Source organism: Microtus pennsylvanicus, chromosome 1, assembly GCF_037038515.1.
Source record: "Microtus pennsylvanicus isolate mMicPen1 chromosome 1, mMicPen1.hap1, whole genome shotgun sequence".
In the NCBI taxonomy this organism is placed as follows: domain Eukaryota; kingdom Metazoa; phylum Chordata; class Mammalia; order Rodentia; family Cricetidae; genus Microtus; species Microtus pennsylvanicus.
The window spans coordinates 85156619-85181717 of record NC_134579.1 but is presented as its reverse complement, the minus strand read 5'-3'; the positions used below and the strand labels follow the sequence as shown (position 1 = coordinate 85181717).

General features: G+C 45.2%; 1 protein-coding gene across 6 annotated transcripts in view; it reads left to right on the top strand.

The window, feature by feature from the left end:
* Fry (FRY microtubule binding protein) overlaps positions 1-25099 on the top strand; it is a 392348-nt gene that overhangs the window by 334558 nt on the left and 32691 nt on the right. For all 6 annotated transcript variants that reach the window (XM_075971622.1, XM_075971632.1, XM_075971584.1 and 3 more), the window contains 8 exons: positions 900-1040; positions 3180-3359; positions 6047-6208; positions 9905-9979; positions 14267-14437; positions 21122-21322; positions 21662-21823; positions 24767-24933. In XM_075971622.1, the coding sequence (XP_075827737.1) occupies positions 900-1040; positions 3180-3359; positions 6047-6208; positions 9905-9979; positions 14267-14437; positions 21122-21322; positions 21662-21823; positions 24767-24933 (1259 nt within the window). The remainder of the gene's footprint in view (positions 1-899; positions 1041-3179; positions 3360-6046; positions 6209-9904; positions 9980-14266; positions 14438-21121; positions 21323-21661; positions 21824-24766; positions 24934-25099) is intronic.

Genomic DNA, 25099 nt, shown 5'->3' with positions numbered 1-25099 from the left:
CCCGTTTCAAAAGCCATGGACTTTGAATGGACAGGCAGTGTTCACCGGGTGCCGCTGCTCTCCCCTGCATACTCAGCACTTGGGAGACGAAGGCAGAATAGAGGGTTGGGGCTAACCTGGACTACATAGCGAAACAGTATCTCAAAAACAAAACTTAAGACAAGAAAGAAGTTGTAGACCTCTTTAGTTTTCTTGATCTCCATTGCTAAATTATCCAGCTGATATCTCGAATGATTTGTGAAATACGCATGTCTTCATCTCACTAACCGGTACCTAACAGTCTCAATTTCTAACCTTTGCCAACTCAGTAACCAACAAGTTATGTCTTAGTGGCCCATAGTTTTCCTTTTGAGGTTTATTCTCTGTTTCTTCACTATTCGAATTTTATGTTTATGATTTCAGACAGACCTCCCCAAATTGTCCTCACTGTCATTTATTCAATAATTAGGATTTTAACCGGGAGTAGTGGTGCACGCCTTTAATCCCAGCACTTAAGAGGCAGAGGCAGGTAAATCGCTGTGAGTTTGAGGCTAGCCAGTGCTGAATAGTGAGGTCTCTTTTTATTTTTATTTTTTTTTAAAGATTTATTTTATTTTGTTTACAGTGTTCTGTCTGTATGTGTGCCTGCAGGTCAGAAGAGGGCACCAGATTTCATTACAGATGGTTGTGAGCCACCATGTAGTTGCTGGGAATTGAACTCAGGACCTCTGGAAGAACAATCAGTGCTCTTAACCTCTGAGCCATCTCTCCAGCCCTAGTGAGGTCTCTTTTTAAAAGAAGCTAGGGTTTTCTTTGCCGTGCCCCCCCCAAGCACATCGCAACGATAGGGGTGTGGTGAAGCCTGGGTACTTCTCCAGGGAAGAGGGTAGAACTGACTGGCTGCACTTTGCCTCCTGCAGTTGTTGGAGAAAGGCCTTCCCAGCATGCAACAGCCACTCCTTCAGGTCATCTACAGTCTGCTCAGTTACATGGACCTGTCGGTTGTTCCTGTCAAGCAGTTTAACGTGGAAGTCCTGAAGACCATTGAAAAATATGTGCAGGTGAGTGTTTGGATAGATCCAGAGCTACCCAAGAGAGACCCAAGAGCTTGCGTGTGGCTTGCCCTCGGGTGTAGGGCCATCTGGCATCCGACCCCACACTTACTCAGCTATATCCAAGACAGACATGCACGCTAGTTGATCACACCCTGAATGGCATTTTTAGAAGAAAGACAGAAAAGGACCTTAACACAGTCCTTGCTTCAGGGGCGGAACTGTTCTATGGGCACATAGTCTGAGTATTCCAGACACGTGCCTGACTGGGAAGTCGGGGGAAGATCCTGTGCTGCTATCTTATTTCAAAGATTGTTGCGTGAACCCACAGAGTCCGTTAAAGGGTTCAAGAATTTGTTTAGCTATAAAATGGGGATAAACACTCACTGACTCATGTAGACAGATTAGATACTGTTGTGTCCAGCCATTCTGCCCAGGGGAGATGGGGCCAACCACTCCTGGAGCTCGCTCTGATGATGAGAGAGGGGACAGGGAGAGGAGAGGAAGGGAGGGGAGGGGAGGGGAGGGGAGGGGAGGGGAGGGGAGGGGAGAGGGAAGGAGAGGAGGAGAAGAGAGAGCAACCCCTCTCCCCAGCACGTAAGTGGTCTTGTGTGCCGACAAGAGCACACCCTAGGAATTGCTGCCCTAAAAGTCATTGGCTAAATCTTTATTAATTTTGATGGTGTCCATAGTATGCCCCCCCCCATGGAAACAAAAATGAAACCACTTTCCCAATAAAACACATGTCCTGTTTTTCATTCTAAGGACAACACATCTTTAAAGTATGCAGACTGATTTAATTCAGTAGTTTTTTTCTGTTGTTCAGCGTCTCTCTGCAGCTGCCATTCCTTTCTCGTTAGCATTTAGAAAATGTAAAGTTCATGAGGCCTTATGCAATCTGTCCTGGGGGTGTTTATTACCACTTTCTGTTTACTAAGAATTTCAGTGTGTGCTCAGTCACGGGTGAGCACAGGAGAGCTGTGTTCTCGGTGTGTGCTCAGTCACGGGTGAGCACACAGAACTGTGTTCTCGGTGTGTGCTCAGTCATGGGTACGCACAGGAGAACTGTGTTCTCAGTGTGTGCTCAGTCACGGGTACGCACAGGAGAACTGTGTCCTCGGGAGAGATGGCTCAGGAGTTAAGAGTACTGGCTGCTCTTGCAGAACACTAAAATTCAGTTCCTATCATCTACCTGGTAGCTTGTAACTGCCTGTAACTCCATTTCCAGAGGAGTCTAGTGCCTTATTCTGGCCTCCAGAGGCTCTCACACATGGTACATATAAAATAACACAGGTGTATGCACAAACACACCTATGTACATGAAAATTACAAATAAATCCTTTTAAAAGAAAAAACATCGACACGGTCTAAGCAAGGCAGAAAGGATTCAGCTGAGTTCCAAGCCGGGGGAGTAGACAGGGACCTAATTATTGGAAGGGAGGAGAAGGGGGAAAGGTGGACGGGCGCCCCCATCCCTGCGTCAGTTGATGAGGAGGATGCGATGTGATGAGGAAAGAGATCAGGATGTCCAGTGAAAACCAGAGCAGCAGCAAGACCCAGAGAAACCACAGGACCAAGTTGGCAGGGCCCTGGGGGTAGGGGAAACCTGCCTGTGAGCAATCCATAGTCTAACACGAGTGTGAAGTTTTTCTCTTTTAACAGCTTAAGATGACTCCTTAGCAAAAATAATACCCTGCAATTTTAACTCTAAGTGATTGGAATATGGCCACAACGGTCATTATGTGTTATTTACTGATTTCCACAGTATGGTTCACTTCCCTTACAAATGCTCTTTGTCTAGTGTTTGTCTTTTCCTGACTGTAGATTTTATGATTCAAGTCAGTGAATTCTAGCCCCTCGTGGGTTCAGTAGTGAGCACCGACTCTCAAAAGGTGGGCTTCCTTTTAACCCTTGAATGTTTATTGTCATGAGATGGTTCAGTCGTGAGCACAGACTCTCAAAAGGTGGGCTTCCTTTTAACCCTTGAATGTTTATTGTCATGAGATGGTTCAGTCGTGAGCACGGACTCTCAAAAGGTGGGCTTCCTTTTAACCCTTGAATGTTTATTGTCATGAGATGGTTCAGTCATGAGCACGGACTCTCAAAAAGTGGGCTTCCTTTTAACCCTTGGATGTTTGTTGCCAACAGAGCATTCATTGGAGGGAAGCATTGAATATCTTGAAGCTGGTCGTTTCTCGATCGGCCAGCCTGGTGCTGCCTTCCTACCAACACAGCGACCTCTCCAAGATAGAACTCCACCGGGTGTGGACCAGTGCCTCTAAGGAGCTGCCGGGCAAGACTCTGGACTTCCACTTCGACATCTCAGAGGTTCTGACCTACTGTGACTCCTTCAGTGAACTGTAGCCTGGGTATCTGGTGGCCACGGGTAAAAGCCGTTGCCTAGAGAGAGGAAGGTTTACATTTGTTTTAAATGAAGACATCGGAAGCCTAAATTAGGTTCTGTTCTTTTAACAGTGCATGAGTGTGGGGCTCTCAATGGGGAATTACTAAAACTGGAAACCACAGGCTGGAGATGGCTCAGTAGGTAAAAGCATCCACTCTCCAGGCACAAGGACCAGAGTTCAAATCCCAGCACCCGCCGGGCGGTGGTGGCGCACGCCTTTAATCCCAGCACTCGGGAGGCAGAGGCAGGCGGATCTCTGTGAGTTCGAGACCAGCCTGGTCTACAGAGCTAGTTCCAGGACAGCCTCCAAAACCACAGAGAAACCCTGTCTCGAAAAACCAAAAAAAAAAAAAAAAAAAAAAAACAAATCCCAGCACCCAAGTAAAAAGCCTGGGATAGCCATGTGTGTCCATGATCCCACCACTGCAGGTGGAGAAAGGGAGACACTGAGAGCTCATAGGGCAGGCTACACAACATGGTGAGTTTCCACTTCAGGGAGAAACCCTGTCTCTGGGAAATGAGGTAAAAAATGATGAAAGCCCAGCCTCCCACTCAGTGTCCTGCTCTGGCCTCCACCTGCCCTGGGTGCAGGCGTCTGCATGGATCACTTAGAGGTGAGAGAAAAAGAAAGAGATTTCTTCATTGACTTTCATTTTTTCCACATTCAAGATGTGACATCTGCCTCTATACTTAGTATTAAAATTATATTAAGATATTAATTCCAGGAGGTGGTGGTACACACCTTTAGTCCCAGCACTTGGAAGGCAGAGGCAAGCAGATCTCTGTGAGTTCAAGGCCATCCTGGTCTACAGAGCAAGTTCCAGGATAGCCAGGGTTACACAGAGAAATCATGTCTCAAAAAAAAAAACATAACAAAAAGCAAATTTGGGGGGCTGGAGAGATGGCTGAGCGATTAAGAGCACTCTTTTCACTGGCTGCTCTTCCAGAAGACCTGGGTTCAAGTCTCAGCACCCACATGGCAGCTCACACCTCTCTGTGACTACGGTTCCAGGGGATCTGGCACCTTCACAGACATACATGCAGGCAAAACACCAATGCACATAAAATAAAAATAACTAAATCTTATAAAAATATTAATTCAACAGCCATATTTAACTTTTTTCTCGGGGTAGGGGGCATTTTTAAGCCTTTGACTTGAGTTTGTTTTGATCCATAAATCTAAAGAAAGCATTTTACAGTTAGTTGCATTCCTCAGCTCCCAAGGGCTCAGAACTGCTCCAGAACTGTAGCCAGGTTCAGAAGGTTCTGTTCACTTTCTGTCAGTTCAAGGATCTCGAGCTGGTGTCGGTGAGACCTCCTGGGAGACAGAATTTAAAAAGTGGCCCCCTGCCTGACCATATACTGTCAGACTCTCAGAAGGTGAACTTTATGAGGTATTGCATAATACTTTGGCCATGACCTCATCCGTTTGAATAACTGAAATAATAGAAATAATTCAGATAAAAATTGTCGTATTTGAGAGGTCGTAAAGATGGATGACTAGAGATTGGAGAGAAGGAAAATGAACTTTAATCTTCTATTACAAGAAATTTTTGCAAGTTTGACCTAATGAAAGAAGCCTATAATCTCAGCACACGGGAAACAGGCTACAGTTCCAAAGCCAGCCTGGTCGATGGAACGAGTTCAAGGCAGGCAGACCAGGGCTCCAGAGAAAAGAGACTGGGGTGGGGGTGAGAAGGAGGGAGGAGCCGGGAAGAGAAGGATTCGTTCAAGCTCAAACATCTGGAATTGACTTGGCTGGCCTCTGTACTCGCTTCAGTCTTCATGGCTTGAGTCTGAAGCAGTGATTCTCAGCCTCCCTCATGCTGCAACCTAGGGGCAGAGTCCCAGCAGCTATTCCCAAGTAACCACAGAGAGGCTTCCTATTCCTATTGCTATTACTATTAATTACAAATGCTCGGCCGATAGCTTAGGGCAGTAGCTTGTTTTTAGCTCGCTCTGAGGACTTAAATTAACCCATTTCAGTCAATTACGTGCTGCCGCATGGCTCGTTGCGTATTGCCTCATTTTGTACACGTCCTGCTTCCTCTGCCTGTGGCTGGCGACTCCTCTGACTCCACCCTCCTTCTCCCAGCATTCTCTCTGCCCCCCAAATCTTGCCTAGCTATTGACCAATGAGCTTTTTAGTAACCATGAGAAAAATACATATTTACAGTGTACAAAGACTGCTCCATTGCAGCGACCCTTTAATACAGCTCCTCATGTTGTGCTGACTCCCGGCCACAAAATTCACTTAGCTGCTATTTCATAACTATAATTTTGCTACTGTTATGAATCATAATGTAAATATTTTTGGAGATAGAGGTTTGGTGAGGGGGTCGTGACTCACTGGTTGAGAACCACTGATCTAAAGTATAGTGAAGTCATTGCATTGGTTTCTTGCTGACCACCAGGGTGCTCATGGTGTACAAATGGCTCAGAACGTGTCTTGAACACCAGGGAAATGAGCCTGGGTGTGACACCAAGTTTCACTGTCTGATCTGGCTCTAACCACGTTGATCGGTTTTTAATTACTTCTAGGCTGACAGCTCCTTATACTGGAGAAGCGTTAGGGTGGAATAATCATACCTCTGCATTGTTCTTTCTCCAGACGCCAATCATCGGGAGACGGTATGATGAACTACAGAACTCCTCTGGACGGGACGGGAAGCCTAGAGCAATGGCTGTCACCCGGAGTGCGTCATCCACCTCCTCAGGCTCCAACTCCAATGTCCTTGTTCCTGTGAGCTGGAAGAGACCCCAGTATTCTCAGGTATGGCGCCCTATGTGAAACTAAAGTCTGCCATTCACTACTACCCCTAGTCGCGTGGCCATGCAGACTCTGGTGCCTCCAGCGATGGGGTCTCACAGCGTTGAAAGGGCAATACTTCTGTTGGGAACAGCCCGTTGGGTTTAGCTGATCGACTCTTGCCTCTTCGCTTATTGGTTCTGGTTCCTATAGCTTGGGGAACAAACCTGATCTTCCCTTCATGTGGTAGCCTTATGTGTGAGGTAGTCCTGACCCTCGCCTCCTACCCATGACCAAATGAGTCCTCAAAATACCAGTACCTGCTGTCCCCTTCAGGAGCTCACCTCCAGCGATCTAACTTCCTCCCACTAAGCTCCCCCTCCTAAAGGGTCCACCATCTCCCAGTAGGCACTGCAGGCTGCTGACTAAGCGTTTGGCATGTAGGCTTTTGATTTAAAAATTGAAGATCAAAATGACAGCAGCATCCATCTTGGCTCTAAGCACAGTTGCACCCCCAACTGCTGACAGCTGCATCCCAAATGTTAGGATTCAGATCTTACCCTCTCTCTCCTTCTCACTGCCCCACCTTCCCTTCCCAAGTCCTTGGTCTCCTGCTGGCCCCTCTATTAGCTCCATTCTCAGAGAGACCCTTTCTATAGGAAGCAACAGCAAATTCTAGTGGCTCCAAATTTTCAGGGTTTTGGGTTCTGACGATTTCAGAATGGAGACCCACCCTCTTCTGACATCCACAGTAGTTGTGGAAAAGGAGCCCTTTGTGAGATTGATTTATCTTTAGTCCATGTGTATGAGTGCTTCCCCTGTGTCTGTATGTCTGTGTACCATGTGCATGCAGCACCTGTGGGAGCCAGAAGAGGGCACCAGATTCCCCGGAACTGCCTTCCAGATGGTTGTGAGCTGCCTTGTGGGTGCTGGGAACTGAATCCAGGTTTTCTGCAAAAGCAACTAGTGCTCTTAACCACTGAGCCATCTCTCCAGCCCAGGAAAAGAAACTCTTGCACAGTGCTTGAAGGAACAGAGAGGAGACCTTCCCAGGATAGAAAGAAAGCCTGGGTTGTTGGAAGCAGACTAGGTGGGCACCAGGCAAGCCCAGTACTGTGTCTGCACACCTCACAGCTGCCACCTACAGACCTGGAGGCCAGCACAGAGCCTAGCGGCACACTGCAATGGCTGATGGCTAAAATCATGGTAGTCCAGGAGATGAGAACAGTTCACTCCTGAGCCTTATTGCTCCATTAATTTCATCTCAGATTTGGAGAATGAGTCTTGGGGAAATAACTGAGAGATCTCCGCCTTTCAGCAGCAAAGCCCTCCTGTCTGGCTTTGAAATAGTCCCATATTGAGAAATCCTATAATTTGGGGTGAAAGATGCAGTGAACCAAGTTCCATAAAGAAAGAAAATCTTAGCCAGACAGTGGTGGCACATGCCTTTAATCCCAGCACTCGGGAGGCAGAGGCAGGTGGATCTCTGTGAGTTTGAAGTCAGCCTGGTCCATGTAGTTCAAGGACATCTAGGGCTACATACAGGGACCCCGTCTCAAAGAAAAAAAAATGGAGGAGGAAAAAAAAGGAGGAAGAGGATCTTATCATGAATAGCAGCTTCTAAAAGTTTCCATCTAACAAACCAAAATCAGATAAAAGGGGATTTGCAAGATTATTTTTTGACTACATTAACATCTCTAGGTTCATGATATTTCTTTTCATTCTGAAGCCCTCATTTTCTTTTTGGAAAATGTAGTTGATTCTAGAAGAATCTTCATACATAAAAGGTTTCAAAAGGAGGTTTATGAAGAAAAACAAAAGGATTTAATTCTAACTTAATTCTGACTTTACCATGGTTTATGATTAACAATGGTTTCAGTCTACAGACTGTAAAAGTATTCTCTCATTGGAGCCATAAAAGGCTTATTCTGTAACAAAGTAGATTTCTTCCTGATGGAAGAGAAGCCTTTCGGAAACTGGAAGTGATAACATACAAGAAGTGATGTCCAGGGAGCCCACGGATGGCCACGGAAGGGCCTAGGAATTGATTGTCATGTAGACACACACCCACCTGATAACAGGGTTGCTCTATATGGCTCAAATATAGAGAGAGCCTTGTTTTAGTTAATACTCACTTTAAAATTAATAATATAGGGCTGGAGAGATGGCTCAGCAGTTAAGAGCACTGTTTCCTGTATAGGACCCAAGTTCAGATGCCAGCTCACAAGCATCAATAACTCCAGTTACAGGGGACTGATGCCCTCTTCTGGCCTCCATGTGCACTGCATGCATGTGGTGCACATATACACATGCAGGCAAAACACCCATACACATAAAATAAAAATGGTTTTAATTTTAAAATAAATTTTAAAAGAGGGGCTGGAGAGATGGCTCAGAGGTTAAGAGCATTGCCTGCTCTTCCAAAGGTCCTGAGTTCAATTCCCAGAAACCACATGGTGGCTCACAACCATCTGTAATGGGGTCTGGTGCCCTCTTCTGGCCTGCAGGCATATACACAGACAGAATATTGTATACATAATAAATAAATAAATATTTTTTAAAAAAAATAAATAAATAAAAATAAATAAATAAATTTTAAAAGAGAGCTAGGGATGCATCTCTGTGTTAGGAACATTTGCCTAGCATGCATTACAGCCCTGGACTTACTCCTTAACACCTCAAAAAAATAATTTTCCATTTTTAACTTGATGTATTTTTGAGGGATTGTGCATGTGCCATAGCACATGCCAACCGTACCATATGTGTGGAGGCAACAGGACAACGTGTAGAGTCAATTCTCTCTTTCCACCATGTGGGCTCAGGGGATCTTACTCATGGAGCCAGGCTTGACAGTGAGCATCTTTACCAGCTGGGCCATCTACCCAGACCTGATAGCAATTTGTATAACTCTGCTGAATAGTTTTCTGTCAACTTAACATGCACTAGAGTCATCAAAACTGCGGGGACCTGATTGAGAAAATGCCTCTGAAAGATCAGGCTGCAGGCAAACCTGTAGGCAATTTTCTTAATTAGCGATTGATCGGGGGAGGGCCCAGCACATTGTGGGTAGTGGTCCTGGAGTGTATAAGAAAGCAGGTTGAAAGCCGGGCGGTGGTGGCGCACGCCTTTAATCCCAGCACTCGGGAGGCAGAGGCAGGCAGATCTCTGTGAGTTCGAGACCAGCCTGGTTTGCAAGAGCTAGTTCCAGGACAGGCTCCAAAACCACAGAGAAACCCTGTCTCGAAAAACCAAAAAAAAAAAAAAGAAAAAGAAAGAAAGCAGGTTGAGTAAGCCACAGGGAAACAAGGCAGTGGGCAGCATCCCTCCATGACCTCTGCATCAGTTCCTGCCTCCAGGTTCCTGCCCTGTTTGAGTTCCTGTCCTGATTCCTTCCGTGATGGACTGTGATGTGGAAGTGTAAGCCACATAAACCCTTTCCTCCCCAACCTGCTTTGGTCATATCAGTTCATCAGAAAAATGGTAATTCTAGTGAGGACAGTTAACTCAGCATATATAAAATATTTGAATATGCTGCTGCTATTTGACTGTGCCAAGTCTATGTGTCTTATATCTCAATTACCTGGAACTACATTTTCAGCATGACCGTCCAGTCTTTGTAGCTAGGACCTATCCTATTAAGGCAAATTTGCTCATGGGACCCCAGAATGAAAACCTGTGTTTTTATTTTTTTGTTGTTGTTGTTTTGTTTTGTTTTTCCAGAAAAGAACAAAAGAGAAATTGGTTCACGTCCTTTCTCTGTGTGGCCAAGAAGTCGGACTAAGCAAAAACCCATCTGTAAGTTCTATTGTGTACCATAGTCATCTTGCTATCGTATTGCTTTTGCCTTTCGTCTGTTCTGACATTGATCTGGAAGATTCTAATGTGAATGACGAGTCTGATAGCCACCATCAACATTTAGCCCACGTTACTGCTCCTCGCCCCATGAATTGTCATCTCAGTTCAGAGACAAGGAAGGGTTTAACTGATGTCAGTTATCTTCAGACCTCTGTTTATTTGTGTAAACACACCCAGGCTACATCACCACACGAGTGATAGTGTCCGTCGCATCTCCATGGCTACAGGCGAATTCCTCGGATTCCTCTTGAAAATAGTTTTGCTCACTGCAAGCTCACTGTATTATGATATCACCATTTTACTTACATAAAATAGCATAAAAAGGGGGCTGGAGAGATGGCTCAATGGTTAAGAGCATTGCCTGCTCTTCCAAAGGTCCTGAGTTCAATTCCCAGCAACCACATGGTGGCTCACAACCATCTGTAAAGAGGTCTGGTGCCCTCTTCTGGCCTGCAGGTACACAAGCAGACAGAATACTGTATACATAATAAATAAACTTTTTTAAAAAATAGCATAAAAGTAAGGATGTATTGGCAGAACTTTACTAAAAATATTATAGTCTGCTCACTAGTCATATCACAATAGAAAAATATTTATCAAAACCAGGCAAGGGAGGCACGCGCCTTTAATCCCAGCACTCAGGAGGCAGAGGCAGGTGAGTTTTAGGCCAGCCTGGTCTTCAGAGGGAGTTCCAAGACAGGCTCCAAAGCTACAGAGGAACCCTGTTTCGAAAAACTAAAAACGAAAACAACCTAACTATTTATCAAACGATGCCGTGTAAAATTTCACTGGTGTTATAGTTAGAAAAGAAAATGCCTTCAGGTTTTCAGATGAACAGATGACCAATGCTCAGAGGCGATTTCTGAAATTAATAGAAAACTCAAATTTTGTATGGTGAGTGTATTTTTAGAGAAAAAAATGCTAAAAACCTCAGGGCCTGGATTCTATGTATATTTTTGTAGATTACAGTATCTTTAGTCTATCTTTATTTATTTTTTCGAAACAGGGTTTCTCTGTAGCTTTGGAGCCTGTCCTGGAACTAGGTCTTGTAGACCAGACTGGTCTCAAACTCACAAAGATCCGCCTGCCTTTTCCTCCTGAGTGCTGGGATTAAAGGTGTGCGCCACCACCACCCAGCTAAACAGTCTTCCTTTAAGAAGAAATAGAGGACTAGTAATTTAGAATCAGTGCAGATTTCTCTGTGAAGCTGTGTTTTAATGTCCCAGACTGTGTCTGCTCCACATGAGCAGGTAAAATAATAGCCGCCCAAGAAAGCTTGCCAGCGTGTCACCTGATCGCTCGTGTGGCTGGGAACGCACCAGCTAAACAGGGCTTCTGTTTAAGTTACCCTTGGAGTGTGTCTTCATGATCAGAGAGTTTGCAGCTGCTCCGGTGGCATTGTTCAGGGCACAGTGGCCCACGGCAAAGTGGAACCAGAGCCTCGGGTTCTGCTGTGGACAATGGCCAGCCGGGGCTGCTTCTCACTGATGCTGTGGGCAGCACTTTTCCCCTAACTTCACACTGAACACCCTCGGATTTTCTGGTGACAGTGTCTGCCTGTATTAGGTTCCAATTATTACAGTGCACACCAGGAAAGGTGTCTCCATGGAGGAAATCGGACTCACGTTGAAAATGCCATGGCCCTCTGTTTGATTTCTCTTACATGCTCCTTTGTGATCCTGCTCACACGAGTGTGTCGTGTTGCATACAGTTTGTGGGAAATGGGTGACATATTCCCTATCTGAAATGCTTGGGACCAGGTTGCTCCCGGTTTCAATGTATTTTAGATTTTGGCAAACTGGGGTACGCTTGAGCCAGTGATCATTCCTCAAAATCTGGACTTCTCCAAAATTTGAAAATTTGGAGCATTTTATCACTTTAAACATTTTATATTTGGCCAGGCGGTGATGGCGCACACCTTTAATCCCAGCACTCGGGAGGCAGAGGCAGGCAGATCTCTGCGTTCGAGGCCAGCCTGGTTACAAGAGCTAGTTCCAGGATAGGCTCTAAAACTACGGCGAAACCCTGTCTCGAAAAACAAAAAAAAAAGTTTTAGATTTAAACCAGACATGGTGACGCACGCCTTTAATCTCAGCACTCAGGAGGCAAAGGCAGGAGGATCTCTGTGAGTTCAAGCTCAGCCTGGTCTACAGAGTGACATTCAGAACTACAAAGAGAAACAAGAAACATTGTCTCAGTAAATTAATTAATAAATAAGAGCTGAAGATTTAAAACATTTTAATATTTTAGGTTTTCAGACTGAGATGTTTAATCTATACAGTCCAAAACACAGGGCTGTGTTTACAACACTAGAGAGGAAAAAATACTACATGCCACACTCGTTCACTCTTTATACCCTGGAGAGAGATTGGTTATATTTCTGTCCTTCTAATAATTTGCCTACCTTAAAAGTAACCAGGAAATAATATAATATTTATTATATTATATTATATAACTCTCCAAAAAATAAGATACTTGAGGCACAGTTTAGTGACTGTGGCCTGGGAACACAGACTCGAGTTGACCCATGGAACTTTCCTTATAAACTGTGACGTTTACCACATGCACCGTTGCAGACAGCAGGCAGGTGACGTGAGGCAGGGGAACCCCTGCCGCTAGACGTCACCTGATGACATCCTTAGCTTCGAATGGCGGAAGCTAGTGGCCTACAAAGAATATAATTCAAAGGTTTTACTTACTAATCAAATGGCTGTTGGGTCAGACCCAAGGGTGAGCAAAGGATTGTCATCAAGAGGACTAGAAATCGCCCAAGATGATCTTAGATCAGCAGCGTTCCAGATCCACAATAATGGAGTTCTGCTCGCTCATTCTTTCCTTATGGTGGGAGTGGTTGCTTTTGTGTCTGTTCTGGTTTCTATTTTAGTTTTTCAAGTCAGGGTTTCTCTGCATAACAGCTCTGGCTGTCCTGGAAATCACTCTGTAGACTAGGCTGGCCTCAAATTCTCAGAAATCCATCTGCATTCACCTCCCAAGTATTGGGATTAAAGGCATGAGCCACCACCACCCCATGGTCATTCATTCTTGTAGAATCTTCAACACAGGTATTTCTCCCCCACACCCATTTTTTCCCCTGGGGATTTCAGTTCACAAAAGAAAGCTTTCGATTTGATTTCATATCTGTATTCAACAAAGACTGGCTAGCAAACCCTTTGCTGTCTATTAGTTCTTCAAAGTTCTATTAAGCCAGGCATGGTGACTTATACCCGTAAGCCTAGTAACCCAGAGACTGAGGCAAGAGGACCGTCCTGAATTGGAGGCTAGCCTGGGCTACATGAAGAGTTCTAAGGCAGCCTGAGAGACAGAATGAGACCTTAATCTCAAAAATCAAAAGCAGAACAAACCATTTTTTTAAAGATCTGTTAATGTCTCAGTATCTGGGCATGGTGGCTCGTTCCTTTAATCCCAGCACTTGGTTTTTATGTCTCTCTCTCTCTCTCCACCCCACCCCATGGATTTGCTGGAGCTTGAACCCAGAGACTCTTTATATGAGGCAGATATTCTGCCACTGAGCCAAACCCTCTGTTTATCCCAGCACTTGGGAGGCAGAGGCAGACACACCTCTGAATTTAGGGTCACCCTTGTCTACATAGAGAGTTCCAGGCCAACCAGGACACACGGTGAGACCCTGTCTCAAAAAGTTAACTAATTAAGAAAAAAAATGTCTAAACGAAAGGAACCCAAGCCTGGGGATTTGGCTTCTCTTTACTAACCCTTCCCAGTCTCTGGTTAGTCTCGCGAAGGGTTGAAGCCTTTGTTCCCGCGGTTCATTTTACAATAACATAGCTTGACGTCATCCTTAAAATATTATTTATGAACATTTGATTGTGAAGGTAGATAATGTCTAACCTCAGTAAGCTTAAAAAGAGTGGAAAATTTCAGCTGCTCCAGTTTGTTTGTGAACACATGCTTAGTTGTTTTACACACGCACGCACACACACACACACACACAGAGTATCCCACTGTCCACTCTAATAGCCAGTCAACTCTTGAATGCTTTTGTAGTGTAATCACTTGAGTGTTTGCAGCGTGTTTAATCCGAAGGCCCCTGTCCAACATAAATAATAAAAGAACTTTCTAAAAATACCCACGTAAGGAATTAGGTGTGTACTGGAGACACAGTTCTCCCGGGAGCCAATGGCCATCACTCGTTGCACAAACAAGCGAAGAAAGGTGAGTTTCTCAAGAGAGGATTCCTCTGATTCCTAGGTGATTTTTTCCTCGTGTGGGGACCTGGACCTGCCGGAGCACCAGACCAGCCTGGTGTCATCGGAGGACGGCACCCGGGAGCAGGAGAACATGGATGATACCAACAGTGAGCAACAGTTCCGAGTCTTCAGGGACTTCGATTTCCTGGATGTGGAACTGGAGGACGGGGAGGTACGGTGCAGTCTCTGTCCTGGTCACCCTCTCAGTTTGTCCTGGGCTGACCAAACAGTGTCGCTTTCCCTGCTGGCCACTCTCTACAGCAAGGTCTCTAGTTGGGAAGCAGTAAACTCCGTTTTGAATCCACTTCTCCGAAGCACAGCGGCTTCACTTTTGCAAAAGTTACCCCACCCTTCCTGTCTGGGCTCGCAGTAAAGCTGCCAGCTTCTTTCTACATGGCAAAGATCTGAGTCGTAATAACTAAACAAAGACTGCGTGTGTAGTCCAGGGAAGGGGACTTTTTTATTTAATCACAGGAATGCATCATTTCTAAGCAAGTTCACTGGGACCTGGGCAAAAAAAGAAAAAAGAAAAATATGCTAAACATTTCATTCCAAATGTAAAGTCGCTGTGATGTAGGTACTTCAAAGCCAGCTTGCCACCCCGTGAGATCAGAGCCTGAGGGCTCCTGCATTCTTGTGCTGTGTTTGATGAAAGCATTAATGCTTGGGATAAACTTTAAAACATGAGACGGGGACCTACTGTCTCTTCCCTGCTTTGGGTTAGCTGGTGGTCAACATTCCAGACCTCTAGAGCCGCTGAATTCAGGTCCTGGCAGGCGTGTACAGATCTGCTTGTTTGGAATGGCAATCATGGTAATGAGATGCTCTTCTGCTATCTGTGGGTCTAGGAGGAGGCAGAGAATCATCTTCGTTTGTACAACTCAGGGCTTGTTCCCTGGGAAGGGCAGTGTTTTGCCTCCAGGGAATGAAAAGTCAACTGATCGAGTGAGATTCTGTCTCATAATGCTGCCTTGGTCCCGTTCCTATTGAATGCAATGCACTCTCGGTTCCAAGGGGCTTTCGCCTGCTTTTGCAGCTAAAGAGGCCCCAAGTTAAAGTTTATTATAGCCTGCAGTAGGTGGGTGTCTCCTAACTTAACCGTAATCTTAAGGGAAAACAGGATTCTGAGCGACTGCCTGAAAGAACGTGACTACAGGGGGGGGTTAACCCCACTTATGTCTAGGTGAGGCCAAAGTGCTGTCTTCGGTTGATCTCCCAGGGTCGCATTTTGCCCTAGATGTCCCAGCAGGAAAGATGCAGATACACAGAGTAATCATTATTTCCCTAGATAACACACTGAGCAAACCCAGACCTAAAAGCACTGGCTGAGGTTGGCACCATTGGTAGAGTGTTATCTCCATCTCTGCCCCCCCCCCCCAAAAGCAGTAAAAAAAAAAAAAGTACTGCTGGCTGTTACTGCTAGTTGTGGCACACGCCTTTAATTCCAGCACTGGAGAGGCAGAGGCAGGTGGATCTCAGTGAGTTTAAGGCCAGACAGCCAGGGCTGCATAGTGACACCCTGTCTTAATAAACAAAAGAAGTTGGGTAGTGCACACCTTTAATCCATCACTCTGGAGGCAGAGGTAGACAGGTCTCTGTGAGTTCAAGGTCAGCCTGGTCTACAAGAGCTAGTTCCAGGACAGGCTCCAAAGCTACAGAAAAACCCTGTCTCGGAAAAAAAGAAAAAAAAAAGGTTAGGGGGCTGGAGAGATGGTTCAGCAGTTAATAGTACAAGCTGCTCTTCTAGAGGACCCAGGTTCAGTTCCCAGCACCTACCTGGCAGTATACAGCCATCTGTAACTCCAGTTCCAGGGGAAATCCTACGCCCTCTTCAGGCCTCTGCAGGCACTGCCTGGGCATGGTGCACATATTTACCTGCAGACAAAACCCTCCATACACATAAAATGAAATAAATATTTTAAAAGATTAACATGTGTATAAGGAGCCTGAGAGAATAAGAAAAATTTATCCGAACAAAGGGGGTGTATGTCTGTAGTCCCAGGTACCTGAAGGCACTCTTGAGTCCAGGAGTTCAAAGTCAGCTTAGTCAGCACAGAGAATCCTAGTCTCCGTACTAAAGGAATAAACCCTCGAGGTTGTTTTGCAGTGTCTGAACTAAAATAAGACACTGAGATGTGGACAGGGCATGGAAGCATTTGAGCATCATCTCAAGGTCTGCCCCTTGAGCCAATGGGTATAATAAAGCCCTACCTGTGGACCCAACATGAGGACTCAGTTGGCAGGTATGGGGTGTGCAGCACAGTCAGACCACAGCTGGCATCCCCTACACCAGTCAGTCGGACAGCCCGCCAGTGGCAAATAACCGGTGATAAGACAGCAATGCAGGTATGTTCTGGCTTCTCCAATCGAAACACAGTTGCCTAAACAGAAAAAAAAGAGCAAACAAACACCCAAGCTGTTTTTGTTGTGTTTATCCCTTGTCATTACATAGCTTCTGGAATTTGACTAAAATCTTCATAAGGGCTTTTGCCCTTGAAGCTCGCAGGATCTCCCGGGGTCTGTGTCCGCGCTTGGATTTCACATCCAAGGTAGACTGACCACAACCGCAAACACTTTTAGCCTCGTGAGTGTGGTCAGCTGGTGCCACTTTCTTGACTCTCTTATCTCTCCTGGGACATTTAACCTTTTCTCAGGAAAGAGTATTCAGGCATTCTAAATAAAGAGGTGCTAAAGGCAACAGCATTGTCGTTGAAGTAGGGAGGAAGCTGTTTCTAAAAGCGGCCTCAGGTCACTTCAGCCTCGCCATCTTCCCGGAAGACATGCGGGAACTCTGACGTTGACTCTGACGTTGACTTTCTCACTGGGGTTAGCGCATATTTTCCTTCATTTATTTTAGGTTGTGTCTACCAAAGAATATGTTGTTAATTAACACTGTTAGTTGTTGTGTGCAAGCTAAAATATGCTGGAGTACTTTATACAATCATTTAAAATAGACCTTCTGTTTGTTTTTCTGTCCATTCAAACTGCCTCCCAGGAACTTCAGGTAAGACCCTTCTATTCCTAATTTGTTCACTGACGGATTGCATAGTTATATAACAACGTGAGTGATTCTCTCCCCCCCCCCCCCGCATCCCCTCCAGCACACGAATGCCTGTTTGTGTCTAGACTTCTAGTTAGCTGTGTGTGATAGTAGGTGGTTTTTGTTTCGTTTTGTTTTGTTGCGCGCCCCCCCACCCCCGTGGCTGCTCTCATATGGAAATATATTCTAAAATACAAAAATGCTTTATTATCCTTGGTTCTGGAAGTTGCATGGTTGTATCCCTTGAGAGGAGACAAGTCTTCGAATAGGGTCTATGGCTAGGCACCCAATTGTTCCTGATGGAGCAGTTACACACTGGATGAGTTCTGCTATGCTGGAGAAAGTGAGATCAGACTAAGGATGTGTCTAAGTTATAAACTGTCTACTTAGCACAAATGAGGACTGGGTTCCATCCCCAGCACTGCCAAAAAACAAAACAAACAAACAAAAAGAAAAAGGAATTCACTTCCTTTTCTAAGACTCCAAAGCTAGCTCTCTCTGTCTGGCAATAGATAGATTTTCATCCAAGCCAAGTGTCCTTCAAGAAAAGGGTGGTGCCATTAGTAAGGACGCCCTGGCACCTGTCTTAAAGAAGCTGAGCCATGACCCTGTTACTTTAGGACTCACTCTAAGTAGCTTCATTTGGAGAAATATGTTTGATGACCGTTGTTTTCTTAGCTGGGGTAAAGCTCAATAGTAGAGCATTTTCTTAACGTGCACAAAGTCCTGCTTCCGTCCCCAGCACTCCAATGATAACAACAGCAATCATTCTTTTTTTTTTTTTTTTTGGTTTTTCGAGACAGGGTTTCTCTGTGGTTTTGGAGCCTGTCCTGGAACTAGCTCTGTAGACCAGGCTGGTCTCGAACTCACAGAGATCTGCCTGCCTCTGCCTCCCAAGTGCTGGGATTAAAGGTGTGCGCCACCATCGCCCGGCTAACAGCAATCATTCTAACAGAATTTTATTCTAAATAATTTCAGGACTACCATTTTTGACATTTCTGGGGTATTTGTGAATATTCTGCTGCCCCAGCATAAACTCTGGGTGTTATGTTTATGCTTGATATGTGCAAATGATCCATTTGAAATAGTTAACCATGCTCTGTATTCTTACATACATAATCTGGCATTATAAACAAACAGGGTTTTGGCTTTTAACTTTGTATGTGACATAAGGTACAAACTGAACATCTGGTGGAGAGACAGGATGGGCAACCCTCACTGAGGGTATTCTGTGCCACGCTGAGAAAATTGGGCTGGGGGCTGGAAAGATATCCTACAGCTAATTTTATACAGCATTTTTAAGGGTTCTGGGTTTTGACTGTGATCTATACCATGGAATTTTCTATTTGGGGGGCTCCATGATGGTGCTCAAAAATTTGGGATTTTGGAATACTTCACATTAGGGAAGCCCAACCCATACAGCGTAAAAGCATGAATACAGAATCAGGTTTGGTTCCCAGCACCCAAGCAGCTCAGAGCCCTCCATAACTTCAATTTCAGGGACCTGATGCCCTCCTCTGGCCTCTCTGGGCACTGCATGCACACGGTGCATGTGCATGCATGCAGGCATACATACACATAAAATGACAACAAATAAATCCAACTGGGCAGTGGTGGCGCACGCCTTTAATTCAGCATTTGGGAGGCAGAAGCAGGTGGATCTCTGAGTTTGAGGCCAGCCTCGTCTACAAAGTGAGTCCCAGAAAGCCAGGGCTACACAGAGAAACCCTGTCTCAGAAAAAACAACTATAATAATAATTCTCATGAATCCTAAAAATACCATAACAGGGAGAGATGACAGTAATAGTGTCTGTATCTGGAGCAGTGTGTTTAAGAGTCTTACTATTGCTTTCCCTCACAGATAGCCAAAGCTATTTGGACAAGCTAGGCCAGTGCTTGTTACAGGAAGGGCATGTAACACTGAGGTCTGTGACACCAGGGAGGCGCGTATGACACCGAGGTCTCTGGCACCGACAAATCTGCCTTACCTGGAGTCAGGAACAAGAGTCTTGAACCAGAGTAGGAAAATCGGCCTCCCACCCGCCACACTGTAGGCTTACTGGCAGCTCTCGGGTTGTCCTGCTGCCCGCTGACCTCTAGTCAGAAGCTCTGTTCTGCTTCAGGAGCCGTCAGGCCACATCTCAGATGGCCACTCTATGGGGCGGAAGAGGCTAGTTCTAACCCAGGTGACCTCATTTAGACTAAAATGTGTTTATCATCAGGGTAGAGACCTTCCTCTAGTCCTGACAGAAAAGCAAAAGGCAAATCCTATATTCGTTTCTGCAAGAAAACAAAGTTATTTTTGCCAAACAAACAGACTTATTTAATAGCTGGTGTTTGCGGAGTGCTCTGAGGTAGAGCTCCAGGCTTTGACACTCCGTTGTAGAGCCAGGCCCGTTCTCAGTACGTTAGGATGGGTAAGTCAGCAGAAACAGCAAGAAATTTAACCACTTCACTGCTTGCGATGATTTCCAGACGAACTCTAAGCAAAAGCCAAGATGCAGCTTCCATTTAGCAGCGCATGGCCCGCCAAACATTGTCTGGCTCTCACAAGCCTTTAACACTGCATTTTATCTGTAGAATCTGCTGTGGCAGACAGTCTGCGGTGTTTACATAATGCTCTTATACTTAATAGCCAAGAAATTCTGGAATGTGCATCAAACAAATTTGTTCCTCCTTCTGAAAACTCTTCAAACGGGCTGGTGGGAGGAGGGAGTACACATTAATTTTCAAGTTATTGTAATATTAATAGTCTCCCCTTTTGGGGACAGATTTTTTTTTAATATTTATTTATTTATTATGTATACAATATTCTGTCTGTGTGTATATCTGCAGGCCAGAAGAGGGCACCAGACCTCTTTACAGATGGTTGTGAGCCACCATGTGGTTGCTGGGAATTGAACTCAGAACCTTTGGAAGAGCTGGTAATGCTCTTAACCACTTGAGCCATCTCTCCAGCCCCCAAATAATTTTTTTTGTTTTGTTTTTTCGAGATGGGGTTTCTCTGTGGCTTTGGAGCCTGTCCTGAAACTAGCTCTGTAGACCAGGCTGGTCTCGAACTCACAGAGATCCGCCTGCCTCTGCCTCCCAAGTGCTGGGATTAAAGGCGTGCGCCACCATTGCCTGGCTTTGGGGACAGATTTTTGAAAACACAATAGTTTTCTAGGGTTTACCAAAATCAACTTTTTTTAAAATATTTATTTATTTATTTATTATGTATACAATATTCTGTCTGTGTGTATGCCTGAAGGCCAGAAGAGGGCACCAGACCTCATTACAGATGGTTGTGAGCCACCATGTGGTTGCTGGGAATTGAACTCAGGACCTTTGGAAGAGTAGGCAATGCTCTTAACCTCTGAGCCATCTCTCCAGTCCCCCCAAAATCAACTTTGATATATATATCTTATCTGCTGGGTGTAGCGGTGGACATCTTTAATCCCAGCTCTTGGGAGAGGGAAAGAGATAAGTGGATCTCTGTGAGTTTGAGGCAAGTCTGGTCTACAAAGGTGAGTTTCAGCCCATCCAAGACTAAACAATGAGACCCTGTTTCAAAAAAAATAAAAAACCATATGTATACACACACACACACACCAAAGAGAAAAGCCCCCCACTCTACCCATGAGATAACACTCTTTGACAGACAAGGTCCGCCCTTTTGTCTCCTCCCGTGGTGAACTGAAGCCTGGGTACCAAAACAGATGGGAGCGTGAGGGTTGATGCTGACGGCTTTCCTTTCTGCTATGGGACGGACTGACTGTGGGAAGGCGTGCGTGCCAGGGACTGGGGCATGAAGAGCTGCCTGTGCTGTGATTTCAGGGAGAGAGCATGGATAACTTCAACTGGGGAGTGCGCAGGCGTTCCCTGGACAGCCTGGACAAGTGTGACGCGCAGATCCTGGAGGAGCGCCAGCTCTCCAGAAGCACTCCCAGTCTGAGTAAAATGAACCATGAGGACTCGGATGAGTCATCGGAGGAGGAGGACCTCACGGCCAGCCAGATCCTGGAACATTCAGACCTTGTAAGTAGGGGCGCTCCCACTGGAGAAAGGGAGGCCATGCCTTTGGTTTGGTGTGGTTTGGTTTGATTTGGTTGTAATTAAATCAAGTTTTGTTTCCAGCTAAATACACTTTCTATGGCTGCTGAGCTGAAATCTGGACTCTCGGGTGAGGGCTAAGTGACCTCTTAGCCGTAGGTGGCCACAGTCATACTGGGTTGCCCACCGCTCTGTTGACGGTCCAGTAACAATGACGTAGAATCTGGGAAAATCATACCTGTCAGCCAACACCTGGAGAGTGACGGTCTGCGTTCTTTTGAGGGGAACTCCGTGTTACATTTCTTTCCTTTGCTTTCTAAACAGATCATGAATCTCTCCCCCTCCGAGGAGGCCAATCCTATAGAACTGCTCACCACCGCCTGTGACTCCACCCCCGCCGACCCCCATTCCTTCAACACCAGAATGGCAAGCTTCGAGGCTTCTTTGCCTGATATAAATAACCTGCAGATTTCAGAGGGGTCAAAGGTGAAAAGATTTGGGAAATTTTTATTGTAGTTTCCTGGAGTGTGTGGGGGGAAAAGAAAAAAAATCCTAGGTAAGAATTCCTAGCGGAGGGAGTTCAGAGTGGAGCCACTTTCATTCCCAGGATCTCAGTGAAGTGGTTGAGGCCTGTGCTCCTGTCCTGGCACTTTGTTTTCTGCTCCAGGACTTGAGCAGACTTACTTCCCTTTGATTGAGAGGTCAGGCCTGAGGCCTTTATAGAATGAAATAGTTGGCTTCTGATTGGTGGAGAGAGATGGTTGTGGCTGGGCATGGCATATTATCAAACAATACGCCAAGGGAGGTGTAGGAGTATACACGCATGAGGGAGGGGGGAATTTTTTCTTGTGTAGGAACCAATTATACAATTTTCTCATTGATTCAATGCTTGCCTCTTGGCACATAATAGGAATATATAATGTCAGCCACACAAAATTATGCCGGGTCTGAATACAGTTCTCCTAGCTAGACTCCCCGAGGAGAAACATTACCCAGTGCATATCATGTCCTTGTCTTAAAAGGTTGGCTTTAAAACAAAAAAAAAATTGTGGCTATTTTATTTAAAGTTTTATCTAAATTTTTATTTTATCAAAATTCACAGAAAATGTCCTAGCCATAAAACCATGGACTTGCATGGACAGCACATATGCCCTTTAGTATAAATTTTTTTTCTTCATAATTAGAAATGTCAAAATAGTGTATCACAATTAGCATAGAATCAGTCTTTACTGGCCAGGCAGTAGTGGCCCAAGTCTTTAGTCCCAGCCCCGGGAGGCAGAGGCAGGTGGAACTCTGTGAGTTCAAGGCCAGCCTGGTCTACAGAGCAAGTTCCAAGACAGCCAGGGCTACACAGAGAAACTTTGTGTGTGTGTGGGGGGGGGGATTAATTATTCCTGACCTTCACTTTGGCTATGGTTTTGCAACTTTGAAGAGAAAACTGTGGGGGGGAGGTGTGTATGTGTGTGTGTGTGTGTGTGTGTTACTGCTAAGGGAAACTATAACACTTTCTATATCATTTTACAGTATACTAAAAACAGATCTGAAATCAAGAAACCCTTGAATGCTTTAAACTAATAGTAACTACTTAGGTACAATTATCTAAAAATATTAGAGCTTAAATAAAAAATATTTCTAAGATTGCCCCAATTCAAAAGTGAGAATCAGGACTATAATTGGGATTCTTAGAGATAGAAATGCCCTTTTGGGGACAAAACAATATATGCACACACACCCCAAAAAATCTTGTTCTACAGTCAAAAATACTAGAATCCTAAGGTTAAAACCTTTTAAGTTGAATTTCTTGGAAAAGCATCATAAAACATATGTGATATACTGAACACATGCTGTTTCTCAGCATGAATACATTCTTTCCATTTTTCTTTTAAATGCTAGTAGGTAGGTAGGTAAGTAGGTAGGTAGGTAGATTGATTAATTGATTGATTGATTTCTTTTAAGAAAAATAATCCAATTCTATCAAAAAACATTAAGTCTTGTTTCTAAAGGCATCTATTTTTTCATGACCAAAATTTCTGTAGTATTTGATATACTTAGGATGCTAGAGAAAACCCAGATTCATCCATAAAAACTCGGCACCTCCACGGACACAGCCTGTCCCGTCTGTCTAATCTAGCTCTGACATTCTGGCTAATTTCTCATTAATCCTAAATTCAGAATACTATATAGCCGGGCAGTGGTGGCGCACGCCTTTAATCCCAGCACTTGGGAGGCAGAGCAGGTGGATTTCTGTGAGTTCGAGACCAGCCTGGTCTACAAGAGCTAGTTCCAGGACAGGCTCCAAAACCACAGAGAAACCCTGTCTCGAAAAACAAAAAAAATTCAGAATACTATAAACCAAGAGCCAGATGTTAACCCCTGTAAGGGTCTCTACTTCACCTTGACTTTGTTTTTGTTTTAAGATGACTCAGAGAAGCATGTACACGTATTTCCTTCCTCGTCTTCTCTGATGTATGGTCCAGTTCCTTCCTCTCACAGAACAGTCCGTTCTCCGGCTGGCTTCCTCCCTGACCTCAGCTCAAGCCCAGCCTCTTTTTCCAGTTGACTTTCTGAATCTCTTCCCTACCTCCCACTGATCCAAGATCAACTTGCCCTGCTGCAGTTAGTTGTTCTTGTTTATTGACCGCACTCTGGTGAGGTGACAGCCACCCTCCCACCTTAGCCACTGCCCTTAGCGGGTAGCAAGAGGAAGGCAGGCATGTGGGTGAGTGGTGGAGCGCCTTCTGTAGAGAGAGCCTGTCACCCCACCACAAACACACTAGATTCTTCTCTGAGCACCGGCTGTGCCATGCACCAATGCTTCTACATTCTGGCCTTCACTGGAAAAGGGATTTCCTACTGGAGAATAGGCCTGGATGTGCCTGTCTCTAAAGCTGAAGCTGTAAAATCAAAGTTTAACTGCGGCTGGCTTCTTTGTGGTTTTGAAAACTCCAGTGGTCCCATGAGGCCCCCCGCCAGGGACAGGTCCAGGCATTCACACACATACAAGTCAACTCTTCTAGGAGTGCTGAGTTTTTATGAATACAAAGGCGGTAGATTCTCTTGCCGCTCTCACCCTAATGGCCAACCTGACATTGAGCAAATACTTTGCATGTAAAGCGGAGGTTGCTAATCTGTAAACATGGAAAGTGGACAAGGGAAGGGAGGTGTTTCTCTGACCGTGTCAAAGTTAGCACTAGTATAGTACGAACACAGATCAAATGTGATAATCTCCCGAGCCCCTTAGGGGTGATTATGGAAGAGACCGGACGGCAAACAGTAGAGAAAGGATACTTCAGAGAGAGTTTCTGGATGCAGTTCTAGAAAGTAAATGTCCCCACTTCCGTCCCTCTAAGGATTTGATTTCTGCTTCAGTGGATCCAGCTTTCTACTACACATTCTCAGACGTTGGGGTTTCAAATTTTGTCACTGCAGGCTGAAGCTGCCCCTGAAGAGGAGGACACCACCGTGCAGGAAGATGACCTTTCGAGTTCCATCAATGAGCTCCCAGCAGCTTTTGAATGCAGCGACAGCTTCAGCCTGGACATGACTGAGGCAGAAGAGAAAGGCAATCAGGGTCTGGACCAGTATACCCTTGCAAGGCAAGGCAGCCCTTGGCGAGATGGGAGGCAAGAGCGTGCCATGCCACAGTGCGTGGCAGTCAAGCTACTTACTAGCTTGTGTCTAAAGCCACTGGTACTCATGCTGTGGAGATTATCTAACAGGGAACCTGGCAATCATCCATGTGGGGCTTTCCATGGGACCAAG